The sequence below is a fragment of the Schistocerca cancellata genome, chromosome 10 (assembly GCF_023864275.1).
Source record: "Schistocerca cancellata isolate TAMUIC-IGC-003103 chromosome 10, iqSchCanc2.1, whole genome shotgun sequence".
Lineage (NCBI taxonomy): Eukaryota > Metazoa > Arthropoda > Insecta > Orthoptera > Acrididae > Schistocerca > Schistocerca cancellata.
In genome coordinates this window covers 191,061,360-191,076,550 of record NC_064635.1, presented here as the reverse complement: position 1 = coordinate 191,076,550, position 15,191 = coordinate 191,061,360, and the positions used below count along the sequence as shown (strand labels likewise).

The 15,191-nt window shown below is 44.4% G+C and overlaps 1 protein-coding gene across 1 annotated transcript in view; it reads right to left on the bottom strand.

The window, feature by feature from the left end:
* The window catches only part of LOC126106240 (AT-rich interactive domain-containing protein 1B-like), a 173,006-nt gene that overhangs the window by 60,131 nt on the left and 97,684 nt on the right, over positions 1 to 15,191 (bottom strand). The window contains exon 5 of the mRNA XM_049912467.1: positions 185 to 289. Within this exon, the coding sequence (XP_049768424.1) occupies positions 185 to 289 (105 nt within the window). The remainder of the gene's footprint in view (positions 1 to 184; positions 290 to 15,191) is intronic.

Here is a 15,191-nt window from a genome sequence, read left to right as displayed (position 1 = left end):
CCGTGCAGTCCTACTCTATGAGGGATAACAGGTGACATTTAGACACAAAAAATGTCATGGTGACTACCTCTGGGGTAGAGTGCTGTGTGGGGGAGCGAGGAGACTAGAGCTAATTGCGAGGTCGGCGCGGTTTCTGCGCCGCTATAAAGGCGCTGCGGTGTGTGGCGGAGGGTGCGAGACTCACCGGCGACGGCGGCGGCGCGCACGAAGGCGTCCATGCGGGCCCACGCCGCAGGCTCGGCGTCCGCGCAGCGGCTGCAGCAGCAGCCCGGACTAGCCACGTCCGCGCCTAATCACACACAGCTGGCCGATCCCCAGTGTGTACGGCGGAGCCGCGGACGCGTTTACCTGCGCCGCTGCAGCGCGCAGTCGCGAAAAAACGACGACAAAAATATTCTGCCGCCCCCACACCCCTCTCGCCCACCCCGCCCCCTGTAAAACCTCCCCCTCCCCCTTTCCCCGACCCCCTGCTGCTCCGACCATCATTCCGTGCCTACCCGGCGTGTAATGCAGACGTAACTGATCCCATTACTGCAACAGCGAAACTGAATTATTAAAACACACTAAACAGGAAAACCTTTTTTACCGCCAAAAACAAAGCTCTCGAAACAATGAGATTTCTTCGTTAAGAGTAATTGCGTTGCTTCGTGCACTCTCCGCTGGCGCCGCCGTTGCTGTTTCGCTATTTTTGAACAGAGCGAAACGGCACGAAAATATATGGCGATGGAGCAGGGGGGGGGGGATGGCGGACGGGTGGGGGTGGAGAGGGGGGCTGACGCATGTGCGACCCGGCATTTTTAATCTCGCCGGCTGCCAAAATTTCTGGTATTATTTGCTGCTGTTATTGCCCCCGCTAAGCGGATTAAAAACGGGGCCCGGAAAGGCAGCCACTCTGCGAATCATGAACGCCCTCTCTCCCCCCCTCCCCCACTTGTATACATTTGCCTCTACCGCCCCCCCCTCTCCCCTTCCCACCCCTCCCTGCAGGCACGCCCCGGAGTGACCGCCAAAACCAACCCGCTACCCAAAACCACCGACCACCAAAGCTCAATTTCACTGCATTACGCGCCAATTTCCAGGTATCTGATAGAATTACCTGGCAGTTATCTTGAGCGAGTACCTACCTGGGCTTCGTCCGCTGCTGGCGGGTATTCTAAGCGTGTCGGAAAACTCGTACGGTTGTAAGCACTTTCTGCACAGAACCACTACGTACAAGTCACAGACATCTCTTGACACTTAAATCATGAATTACACTTGTTCCACACCTACATCTATATGTAAACTCCGCAAGCCATTTTCGAATACAAAGTATCGCTCTAAAGTATTTTTTAGTAAAAAAAATGGCTCTGAGCACTATGGGACTTAACTTCTAAGGTCATCAGTCCCCTAGAACTTAGAACTACTTAAACCTAACTAACCTAAGGACATCACACACATCCATGCCCGAGGCAGGATTCGATCCCGCGACCGTAGCGGTCTAGCGGTTCCAGACTGTGGCGCCTAGAACCGCTTGGCCACCCCTGCCGGCTTTTAGTTGAACTAGTAGGGTGGTCGGAGTGTTCATCTGTACGCAGAATAAAAAAAAAAAGTCTGTTCTGACGGAAGACTGCTCGACCTCGCGGCGGTTACATGTCTTTTTTCAATTCTGACGAAATAATAAAACTCGAGCTTATCATTTCCGACTGGCACACGTTTTAAAAGGCCGTATTTACTCGTTCTATCTCGTGTTTTGGCAGTTCCTTGATATTTTCGGTAGATGTCACTGTGGTGTGTTACTCTGAAGTGTATATTTCTGGCAAGAGATGTCTCTGAATCAGGCAGTTGTACTGCAGGTCACTCTACAATCTGTTTTTGCAGTTTGCCTGTTAGTTCCTCGCGTTTTATGAAAATGGAGAGTGAAGATGAGTTTGATATTGAATTTAGTGGGTCTGAGAGTTCTGAAGATAGCTATGAAGAGAGTTCGGAAGAAGGAAGTGATGAATCAGTTTCTTCTGAGTGTGACATAGCGAGCGCCAGAGATAGATCCATCTAAGCCACTGCCACCTGCTCCACCACGTTTCCCTTTATCAGGTAAACCTCAAATTAATTGTGAACCCTGTATTGAAGATGTCTTGCATTATTTTAGACAGTTCATTGATGACGGATACATGCAAATTTTGGTTACCGAGACCAACAAATATGCAACACAAACAAACGTCCCGGGATGGAAGCCAACAACAATTGATGAGATGTACGTATTTGTTGCTGTAATATTGTTACAAGGCATTGTGAAAAAACCGACATATCAGATGTACTGGACAAAAAGAGCTACATCAGCCACACCAATTTTTAGAGAGGTTCTACCATTCAAGAAGTTTGTGAATTTGAAGAAGAACTTACATTTTTCGGACAATGCAACCTATAACGCAGAAAGCCATCCACAACCCAAACTGAATAAAGTATGGCCTATTGTGAGCTACCTGTCGGCTAAATTTAGAAAGAGTTGTGTTCCAGAAAGATATGTCACCGTAGACGAAAGCCTGCTCTTATATAAAGGGCGACTGGGATGGATCCAGTACTTGCCACTCAAGAGAGCTAGGTTTGCCATAAAAACATTCATGTTGTGTGAGTCACAGACTGGATATGTTTTGCCCCTAATTATTTACTTCGGCAAGGGCACTACATTTGAGGAAGAATACAAGGATCTGCCAATGTCGTCACAAACTGTAATGACACTAATGCAACCCTTGCTAAATATGGGATACTGCTTGACTCTAGATAATTATTAATTATTATAGTTCTCCCCAGTTTGCTGACCTTTGGCTAACAAAAAGAACAGATATGTATGGCACCGTGCGTCCTACAAGAAAAGAAATACCGCATTCTTTCCGGACCAATAAACTGAAGAAAGGGGAGGTTGCAGCATTCCAGCGAGGTAAACTGACTGCACTGAAATGGAAAGATAAGAGAGACGTCTGCATGCTGTCCACTATCCACAAGCCAGAAATACAAACACGGAAAGTAAGGAACAAATATATTGCCAAACCAGTGGCTGTATTGGCTTATAATGACACAATGGGGAGTATGGATAAAGTTGATCAGCACATCGCAAGCAATCCATTGCCACGCAAGAGGGGTAAAAAGTATTACAAGAAGATACTTTTTCATCTATTGGAATTAGCAGAATGGAATGCCTTTGTCCTATATAAAGAACATGGAGGAAAGCTCACTGCCCTTGCCTTTCGCGTGGCTGTCGCTGAACAGCTCATTGCCAAACATCAGGTGGAGGAATGTTCACCCAAAGAAGCAGGCCGTCCATCAGCAAAATCAACCCCAACGCGACTTGTTGGACGTTATTTTCCGTCTACGATTCCTCTGACCGAGAAGAAGCAGAATCCGACATGAACGTGTTGGATGTGCAGTAGTGTGCGTGATGCCAGAGCGAAGAAGGCACGGAGGGAATCAAGATACATGTGTAATGACTGTGGTGTAGCTTTGTGTGGTATTTCACACAGCCACAAACTTATAAACAATGGCTCTAAATTTTAATGGTTAATGGGTGAAAAGGTGGTAGATAGGTGGAAAGAATACATTGAAAGCCTCTATGAGGGTGAAGATTTGTCTGATGTGATAGAAGAAGAAAGAGAAGTCGATTTAGAAGAGATAGGGGATCCAGTATTAGAATCGGAATTTAAAAGAGCTTTGGAGGACTTACGGTCAAATAAGGCAGAAGGAATAGATAACATTCCATCAGAATTTCTAAAATCATTGGGGGAAGTGGCAACAAAACGACTATTCACGTTGGTGTGTAGAATATATCAGTCTGGCGACATACCATCTGACTTTCGGAAAAGCATCATCCACACAATTCCGAAGACGGCAAGAGCTGACAAGTGCGAGAATTATCGCACAATCAGCTTAACAGCTCATGCATCAAAGCTGCTTACAAGAATAATATACAGAAGAATGGAAAAGAAAATTGAGAATGCGCTAGGTGACGATCAGTTTGGCTTAAGGAAAAGTAAAGGGACGATAGAGGGAAAAAAAATGGCTCTGAGCACTATGGGACTCAACTGCTGTGGTCATTAGTCCCCTAGAACTTAGAACTACTTAAACCTAACTAACCTAAGGACATCACACACACCCATGCCCGAAGCAGGATTCGAACCTACGACCGTAGCAGCAGCGCGGCTCCGGACTGGAGCGCCTAGAACCGCAAAGCCACCGCGGCCGGCACCGAGAGAGGCAATTCTGACGTTACGGCTAATAACGGAAGCAAGGCTAAAGAAAAATCAAGACACTTTCACAGAATTTGTCGACCTGGAAAAAGCGTTCGACAATATTAAATGGTGCAAGCTGTTCGAGATTCTGAAAAAAGTAGGGGTAATCTATAGGGAGAGACGGGTCATATACAATATGTACAACAACCAAGAGGGGATAATATGAGTGGACGATCAAGAACGAAGTGCTCGTATTCAGAAGGGTGTAAGACAAGGCTGTAGCCTTTCGCCCCTACTTTTCAATCTGTACATCGAGGAAGCAATGATGGAAATAAAAGAAAGGTTCAGGAGTGGAATTAAAATACAAGGTGAAAGGGTATCAATGATACGATTCGCTGATGAAATTGCTATCCTGAGTGAAAGTGAAGAAGAATTAAATGATATGCTGAACGGAATGAACAGTCTAATGAGTACACAGTATGGTTTGAGAGTAAATCGGAGAAAGACGAAGGTAATGAAAAGTAGTAGAAATGAGAACAGCGAGAAACTTAACATCAGGATTGATGGTGACGAAGTCAATGAAGTTAAGGAATTCTGCTACCTAGGCAGTAAAATAACCAATGACGGATGGAGCAAGGAGGACATCAAAAGCAGACTCGCTATGGCAAAAAAGTCATTTCTGGCCAAAAGAATTCTACTAATATCAAATACCGGCCTTAATTTGAGGAAGAAATTTCTGAGGATGTACGTCTGGAGTACAGCACTGTATGGTAGTGAAACATGGACTGTGGGAAAACCGGAACAGAAGAGAACCGAAGCATTTGAGATGTGGTGCTATAGACGAATGTTGAAAATTAGGTGGACTGATAATGTAAGGAATGAGGAGGTTCTACGCAGAATCGGAGAGGAAAGGAATATGTGGAAAACACTGATAAGGAGAAGGGACAGGATGATAGGACATCTGCTGAGACATGAAGGAATGACTTCCATGGTACTAGAGGGAGCTGTAGAGGGCAAAAACTGTAGAGGAAGACAGAGATTGGAATACGTCAAGCAAATAATTGAGGACGTAGGTTGCAAGTGCTACTCTGAGATGAAGAGGTTAGCACAGGAAAGGAATTCGTGGCGGGCCGCATCAAACCAGTCAGTAGACTGATGACAAAAAGTGTTGCTGTTCACTTTTAGTGCTTCGCTGCACAGCATTACTGTAATTTTAGGAATAAAAAAAAGGTTAAATCTATCACGAGTATACTCGTGATTATAAACCAGGGGTTATTTAGAGACGAAAATGTACAATGTTAAGCACCTGAAAAATAATTTCATTGTTACTGTCATTATTGTCCTTCACTGAATATTTCATTTTGGCAATAAAAAAAATTTGTTGAGCATCATATTCTACATAATACATACGTTAAGAGGTTAACATTAGCAGGGACGTGGAACAGGTTTTCGGGGCCAAAACATTGTGGAAAGAGGCCGCTATCGAGGAGGATTCCTAATGGTGTGGACAGGGACCACTCGACCACTCTAACGCCTATTCATGAAATTGTGTAGCTGAATCAGCAAGGTATAACTGCTGACAGGTATCGAACTCAGTGCGGTTTTGCGAGGTGCTGTGGGCCCAGATGGACGGTTATGCTCGCCCTCATAGAGAACAGGTGGTTGATGTTTCCGTGAAAACGGAAGATATTGCACGCATCGCATGGCCTGCCGCTCTCCCGCTTTGAATTCCACAGAGCACGTCAGGGATGTACTAGGAAGACGCGTTGCGTCACGTCAGCATCCACCGACGTGTGAACAGCTCTGCAGGAAGAATGAGAGTCATTCCTCAGCGTGAAACTGACGACATCATTCACAGCATTCCCCGTCGTTGTCAGGGCTGTGTTTCTGTCAGAGGTGGTCACTCTGCATATTGAGCACAGTAATCAGTTACCAGAACGTGTGTGCAAATCCATTAATTTGGAAAAAATGGAAAACGTTTTTGTCTACCATTACGCATCTTGCAGCTGTTTGTGTTCTGTATTCTTTACTATCACCTGTTTGCACTGTTTTGTGGCAAAATAAATACAACCTTGCAAAATTGGTTTAATTTTGGACACCAGTGTATTTTGTAGAATGGGAAGACTGCAAGAAACCTAACTGTACCATGCAAACGTTTTGATGTTTTCATTTACTTACAGCATTGACTAAAACTAGAGAATATTCAGTAGATTCCAGACCAGCTGTCTCAACAACGCTGAATGTAGACCACACACGGTCCTTGGGTGTTTGCCATCTCACAACAGCTTGTGAGTGTCTGCGTCCGGTTTAAAAAAAAAGGGGGGGGTGGTATAGAGAATAATGCAAGAAGTGGTCGGTCCCGAAAAATCACCCAAAAAATAAGATAGCATTATCCGAAGACAATCGACGGTTGATCCGAAAAAAATGTGTTCGGCCAATAAGCGATGATCTACAGGGAAAACACGGGATAGAAGTCCATGTTTCGACATGCTTATTAGCTGTAGATGCGATAGGTAGATGATCTTCTCGAAAACGTATGATAAGTGTGAAAGGCCAGACCATAGTTTGCTATGGTATACGCTCCACGGGCCACTGAAGACTGGCAAAAATTCTATGCAGTGATGAACGCAAGTTTCATCTCTTCTCCTCAGACGGGGTACACTATGTCTGACGGCCGAAAAACGAGATGAATGACAGAAAGTAGCAAGTATTCACCATCAATCGCGCAGGAATAATTACCATGGGTTGGGACTCTTTCTCACGAAGTTGCGAGCGTACTCTCGCCAAAAATCATGGGGGTAATGGATAGTCAACAGTACAGAGAAACATTAACTGTCCTTACGATACCTCACGGAAGACGAAATATGCTTCGTAATTGGCAATTAAAACATGGCAACGATTCGAAGCACAATTGTGGCCATGTGAAGACAGTTCGTAAGCAGCACAAAGTAAAAGTATTCGAATGGCCAAGCCAAAGTCAAGGCTTAAACGCCATAGAACATATTTTGGGTGAGCCGGATGGATGTTTAGGCCAACTAAACTCACCAAAAAGGAGGCTTTCTACGAAGAATTGTGTGAGAAATGGAAGAAGATTCCTCAGGCGCGACTGGTCGAACTCGTGTATTCTGTGCCATCCACGTGTGCTGCAGTAATTTACGTAAAGAGCTGTTTAACCAAGTATTAAGCGAAGAATCACGACTTCTTTATTGTTTTATTTCTTTCTAGTTTTCTTCTGTTCAGTTTAAAAAAATACCCTTGAGCCAATGTAACTCGTTCATTTGTCTTTTACTAGTGAAGCAATGATTAGAGATTTAGTGATTAAGTTCTTTCATTTAAATTTTTCCTAAAAGATTCGTCCTTAGGATTTATTATCTATACCCCCGTCCCCCGTCCCCCGTCCCCCGTCCCCCGTCCCCACTGCACCACCACCATTTTCCTTTTCCACTTGCTAACAGCACTCGGAAAAAGAAGTCTGTATGTATGTATGACAGCACAGCGTTAACATTAGTTTCGCAGAGGGCATTTGGAATCACTAGAACGACATCTCTTCAAAAGTTCACTGTGGTGTATATTAGGAAATTGATTTGCAGTTTGCAAATCTGGCCTGACGCCAGTTGTTTGCGACAGATGAAGATTTATTCCGGACCGGGACTCTAACCCGGATTCCTTGCATATCGCGAATGTTCACCTTAACCGCTTCGGCTATCCGATCACACTTCCTATGGCGATTCAAAGCTTTGTGTGTTGGGGGGCCCAGAAGCGTTACTCTCACGCATATCGTGATTCTTGCACAGGGAGAGCAATATTTTTTCGTCATTTTAAACCGTGCAGGAAGAGGTACATAATTCATGGTTACAATGTCTGTTTATACAGTGTCTATACAGGGTGTTCGGAAATTATCGTTGTAAACTTGTAGGACTTGTTGAGGGGAGTGAGTACACAATATTTTGAATAGGGACCCACTCTACGACGGTTTCAGTACAGATGTGTGCTGAGGGAAAGGTCCTTGTATGCATTAGGGTAGACAATATGATGTGTACTACTTCAGACTGTATCCTGATGTTACTTAACGTTCGCCTTGCTGGGAGACCTATTCAATGCCTGTGTGTCTCCGATACAGTAAACATGTTTCGGCACACATTTTTGGAATACACAGAAATGTGCCTTGTGTATGGCGAAGCTCGAGGTAACGGAAGGGTCGCTAGTCGACCGTATCACAAACGCCACAACACAAACTTTTTGTCTAAATTATGCAGCGGCTCCGAGGAAAAAGGTACCTTCATCGAGACGAGGTCAAGACTGTAATGATCCATTGCAACGCCCCACGCCTATATTTGAAGAATGTGTACTGCACCGCGTTCAAGAGAACCCGTTAACGAGTGCTCTAACAATTGGGCGTTCAGTGGGTGTTAGTTACAGAATCGTCTGGGACGTGTTCGTGAGCAAAAATTACATTTGTACCACTTACAAAGAGTACACGCTATGGGTCCAGCCGATTTTTCACAACGCGTTGACTACTGCGTGTGGTTCCTGTACCGCTCCATCGACACGCCCTCTTCCACGTCGAGTTCTGTTCACGAATGAGTGTAACTTCACTAAGGGCTGTCTTCTGACGCGAAATGGCCGTGTCTGGGCAGACGAAAAGCCTTATGTCAAGCATATTGCGGGATTTCGGCATCGGTTTGGTTTTAACGCGTGGGCAGGTATTCTGGACGGTCATGTGATTGGATCACACCTCCTTCCACTCTAGCTAACTGGTCCTGCATACTTGATCTTCCTAAAAAACGTATTGGACTCGTTCTTGGAAGCTGCGCCACCGACTGTCCGCTAGGAAACGCGATTTCAGCATGATGGAGCAAACAAATAGTTCAAATGGCTCTGAGCACTATGGGACTTAACATCTGAGATCATCAGTCTCCTGGACTTAGAACTACTTAAACCTAACTAACCTAAGGACAGCACACACATCCATGCACGAGGCAGGCTTCGAACCCGCGACCGTAGCAGCAGCGCGGTTCCGGACTGAAGCGCCTAGAAGCTCTCGGCCACAGAGGCTGGCCGCGATGGTGCACCATTCCACTTCTCTCGTGCGGTTCGGAGACATCTGAGCAGATGATGTGGTGAAACATGGATAGGGCGAGATGGTCCAACCGCTTGGCCACCACTATCGCCGGATATAACTTCTATGGACGACTTCTTGTGGGGTCGTAACTTAAGAGACTCCTGTAGAGACAGAGGAAGATCTACCGGAACGAGTTCTGGCCGCTGCACTAGAAAATGAAGAGACACCAGGTGGGATGGAGAGTGTGTAGCAGAACATGCTTCGTAGGTACAATGTCTGTAACAGTGTTGGTGTTCGCCACATCGAGCCGCTGTTGTAATGCACCAGTATTGTTCTGTACCTAAAGTATGCTTGCATCTTCTTTGTTTTGGAATACGGCAAACACGTAATGTTTAAGTGTTAAAACACCAAATGTGCTTAAGTGAAAAATACGGGGTGTTCAAAAGTCTCTCCTCAGTGCCGTATGACTGTTAGCCGCGCGTGCCGTATGATTGTTCGCCTGCCTGGGTTACTTCCCTTCAAATGGACTCTCCCAACATTCCTCTGTTTCGTTTATCTCAGCCAGCGTCAGTAGTATCGTTGGCGTGTATCGATACGTGTTGACGTGAACCTTTGTTCGTTTGTTTCGTTTTTGTCACTGTTCAAATGCTAACCATTAAAAAACGTGTGTTTTTAGTCGAACCACTGTTCAAAGCTGGCGGTAAATACACAGTTTCAGTTCGTCAAACATTTAATTCCGTTTTCCCGGAGACAACACTCCAACAGCGCAATAGTATGCGAGATTTGTTTACAAATTTCGAAGTACGGGTTCAGTGACAGATGCACCGAGAAGTGATCGTCCTAGCGTTTTGTCTGAGGATAAATTACTTGATATTTCCGATAAAATGTCCATGAGTCCGAACAAGTCAGTAAGAAAACTCGTCCAGGAAATCGAGGTTAGTGTCGGAATGGCCCACACAGCTGTAAGTAAAAAATTAGAACTTTCCCCATACAAAGTGACAGTCGTGCAACAACTGAAAAGTACTGATTATAGCAAGAGACTGCATTACTGTCAATGGTTCTAAAATTTCGTTCAACAAAACGGAAGGGATATTGTTAATGAAACTTTTTCACTGATGAGGCGTGGTTTCATTTATCCGGGTACATGAACTCGCAAAATTCTCGTATGTGGAGTACTGCAAATCCATTCTGTATTCATGAGGAACCACTTCATTCTGTGAAAATAGGGGGGTTTGGATTGCAGTTTCTAGACGTCGGATTGTGGTTCTCACAGTTTTCAGCGAAACAATAAACGCACAACGATACTGCAGTGATATTCTGTACCCATTCATAGGAGAACTTGTGTTAAGTGAAATACTAAACGTTATTTTCAACAAGATGGTGCAACCGCGCATACAGCTCGCGTTTCAATGACACCGCTTGCTCATGTTTTTGGTGATCGCATAATTTCACAGGGTTCTAGGCACTTCAGTCTGGAACCGCACGACCGCTACGTCGCAGGTTCGAATCCTGCCTCGGGCATTGATGTGTGTGATGTCCTTAGGTTAGCTAGGTTTAAGTAGTTCTAAGTTCTAGGGGACTGATGACCTGAGATGTTAAGTCCCATAGTGCTCAGAGCCAATTTCACAGGGACTTTGGCCTGAACTAACACCACCTGAGTTTTTCTTCTGGGGTGCAGCGAAAGCAACTGTCTGTAAAAACCGTCCAAAATCCTTCGATGAATTGACAACTGCAATATTCACTTTCACTGCTTCTGTTACGGAAGAAATGTTACAAATTGTGTTTGGAAACATGATTAGACGAATTGAATTGTGTATTCAACAACAGGGGGGACACTTTCAACATTTAATGTGAAAATTTGTGAGTAAAAATGAATATTCAATAAATTAATAACTTGTATTTCAATGAGTTTCATTTCCGTATATTCACTGCGGCATACGGCACGGGCGGCTAACAATCATACGGCACTGCGGAGAGACTTTCTTAACACCCCGTAGATGTTTAGTTATGTTTCCTTTCGAATTGTTACCAACTAATTGTACTGCATTACATCTAACTGAGTTCCTGAGGCAGAAGTCCTGAGAGTTAAACATCCGAACTGAAACCGTCGTAGTATGGGAACGGTACGTTCTTGTACGGTAAGGAAGCAAGGAAGATGTAGTTATTGGTGCCCGGTATACTCTTTTTTCAACACAAATGCAAACGTGGATGAACACAGTTCTTCATTTAGATGAAGTGAAAAGATTTACTTAAGTTGAATAGACTCCATGTTTTGTGGTACGAGCTCATGAGTAATAGTCCTCTTGCAGACTGATGTTAATGTTAATATCGGTAAACTTGCTATTACGAAGTTCAGTATGTCACTGCTAGTAAAGTACAATTCTGGTTGAAGTAAAGTAGTCCCGCTATAGTCACTAATCTGGTCGCTATGTACTGTCCTGGCCTGTGACAAACTAAACCCGTTCTGCGAGCAAACTGACAGACGCCAAACTGGATCATTGGTTCCGGTCCCTCAGGTCAGTGGTGGCGGCCTAAATACATGCTGTCGAGAGGACGCTGTCGTCGCGTTGCTTGTGGATGTGTCTCTGGTCTCTCTCGTGATAGGTGCACTTTATCCAGCGCCTGATAAGCGATCTTCGCGCTTCATCTTTGTCCACAGGTGTGCTGACGACGGCTTACACCAACACAGGGTTGCTATTCAAAACATGTACTCAATCCCCTCTAAAAATCCTACAAGTTTGTAACGGTAATGCCCGAATATCCTGTGTATTCACTTTATAATGTCCTTAACCCTTTCTGCGTCTGCGATTCCAAATGGCATCATTAAGTATTCCAGGCTTTTTTGAGCTTTCCAACGCTTCAATGATACCATTTGGCATCGCTTCACGTGGCGTTTGCTTTCATGACTCGCCATTGTTTGAAATGAAGAACAGAGAAGTGTCCTGAGTTGTGTTTTGCATTTGTGAGCGAACAATAACTGTTGTGTTTAGTTTTATTCTATGTATAGGGAAATTCTTGGTTATGGAACCAACTCTACATAGTTCCTCAAGGGCAAGGGAAAGAAACGGTAAGTTTACAATACAGTTATGTATGCATTTTTTTGTGTAATTATTATGTAATTTCCAATGATGCCGTTTGGAATCATTATTTTATTTATTAACCAATAGCTTCAAAAGAACTTTTGTAATGGGTATGGGATATGTGCAACATATACAATAAATATTCATCACAAAAAAAATTTTCCCCAATTTTTTTCTAAACGTGACGCACAAAGGGTTAAAGACATAGACGCATGCATACATCTCCTTTCGCAAAATGCGAATCAATTTCGTAATTAACACAGCTGTAAATCTGTTCCTCTGTAATGTGAAGATACGAGATCTGTTCAAAAAAATCTGCGCCAGTGGTGTATTGGAACGAAATACAGCTGGTATCGCTGCACACGCCTGTGTTTAACGTGTAACTGCCGGAAGTTTCACTGTTGTATGTCTGTCACTTATTGTTCAGTGCTGTATTGAGTAGAACAGTAGAACTGTTCGCGAATTTCGAGACGGCGGAGTTAGAGGAGCAACGCGTCTGCATTAAATTCTGCGTGAAACTCAAGGAAACCTTTACAGAGACACACCAAATGATGCAGGAAGCCTACGGTGATGAATGCTTAAGCCGTACTCAGTGTTACGAATGGTTCAAACGGTTTAAAAATGGCCAGACGGAAGTTAAAGATGAACCTCGTTCAGGACGCCTTCGACGTCTACAGACGACGCTTTTATCAGGAAGGTCAACGGAATTGTGAGCTCCAATCGAAGACAGACTGTCCAAGAGATTGCAAAAGAATGTACTTATCAGTTGGATTAGGTCATGAAATCCTGACACAGCATCTTGGAAATCATCTTGTTGCCGCCAAGTTCGTCCCACGACTCATGGTCAAGACCAGAAAGATCTTCGCCCCGCAAACCAGTACGTTGTCCACGATGGTGAGTGTTCATCGGAGGTGAGGGTATCATCTAGAGTGCCCCAAGGAAGTGTGGTACCTCCGCTGTTGTTTTCTGCCTACATAAATGATCTTTTGGATAAGGTGGATAGCAATGTGCGGCTGTTTGCTGATGATGCTGTGGTGTACGGGAAGGTGTCGTCGTCGTTGTGTGACTGTAGGAGGATACAAGATGACTTGGACAGGATTTGTGATTGGTGTAAAGAATGGCAGCAAACTCTAAATATAGATAAATGTAAATTAATGCAGATGAAAAGGAAAAAGAATCCTGTAATGTTTGAATACTCCATTAGTAGTGTAGCGCTTGATACAGTCACGTCGATTAAATATTTGGGCGTAACATTGCAGAGCGATATGAAGAGGGACAAGCAGTTGTGGGGAAGGCGGATAGTCGTTTCATTGGCAGAATTTTGGGAAGATGTGCTTCATCTGTAAAGGAGATCGCTTATAAGACATTAATACGACCTATTCTTGAGTACTGCTCGAGCGTTTGGGATCCCTATCAGGTCGGATTGAGGGAGGACATAGAAGCAATTCAGAGGCGGGCTGCTAGATTTGTTACTGGTAGGTTTGATCGTCACGCGAGTTTTACGGAAATGCTTCAGGAACTCGGGTGGGAGTCTATAGAGGAAAGGAGGCGTTCTTTTCGTGAATCGCTACTGAGGAAATTTAGAGAACCAGCATTTGAGGCTGAGTGCAGTACAGTTTTACTGCCGCCAACTTATATTTCGCGGAAAGACCACAAAGATAACATAGGAGAGATTAGGGCTCGTACAGAGGCATATAGGCAGTCATTTTTCCCTCGTTCTGTTTGGGAGTGGAACAGGTAGATGGTACGAGGAGTATGTATGCAGATGTAGATGTAGAACGTGTGAAGAGCTTTTGGATGGCGCAAATGAGAACGAGATGTGCCAATTTACAATGGGTCGGGAAAGGTTCTAAAAAAAAAAAAAAAAAAAAAAAAAAAAAGAACGTCAAGCCAGGTCAAATGTCAAAGCCATGCTGATAGTTTTCCTTGACGTTGAGGGATTAGTTCATCATGAATTCGTGACACAGGGGTAAACTATTAATACATGACACGTGTTGCGACGTCTGCGAGAAAATGTGTGAAGAAAACGGCCTGAAATGTGGCGAAACAATTCGTGGCCCTAGCATCACGATAATGCACGCGCACATACATCTCTGTTGGTGCGTGTCTATTGCGCAAAATACGAAATAACTATACTGCCTCATCCTCTGTACTCTCCAGACCTGGCCCCTGCCGACTTTTTTATTTCCAAAGTGAAAACCTCGTTGAAAGGACGAAGATTTGTAACGATAGACGAGATAAAAGAAAATTCGCAGACGGCGCTTCGAGCGATCCAACAAGAGGCGTACCAGGACTGCTTCCAGAGGTGGAAACGGCATCGGGAGCGGTGTATTAATTGTGAAGGAGAATATTTCGAAGCAGAACATGCACCGTAAGTAAAAGGTAATCGTAGAAAAATTGTGGACACACTTCCGGCATTTGCTGAACAGGCCTCGTTCACACGGTGTCTGTGTATGATGGGCAGATAACTGAAGGATCCGTAAACCCGAGTGAACTTAGAGCCTCTAATTAATGGTACTTGTACACAAATGGAAACAAAATGCATGTCTCTGCAGGACCTGCATTTTTTGATGACCGTAGAGAATGGGCCAGCCTTTGTTGTTACCTATGGGAGCCTCGGCTCTTACCGCACAGAGACTAAATTCTAATATGTACGAACACGGCAAGTGCCCTAGTCTCTTACGGAAGCAACCGCAGGAAAAAATGTAAGCATCTTGGCCCCCCCGGCGTCCTAACAAGTGTCAACTGATCAAAGGAGCTGCGTCAACTAATTCATCTACTACTGCCCACCGACATTTCTCCATCATACAGTGATTTCCACAGAAATGAAAAATGATTGTCGACTAGGAC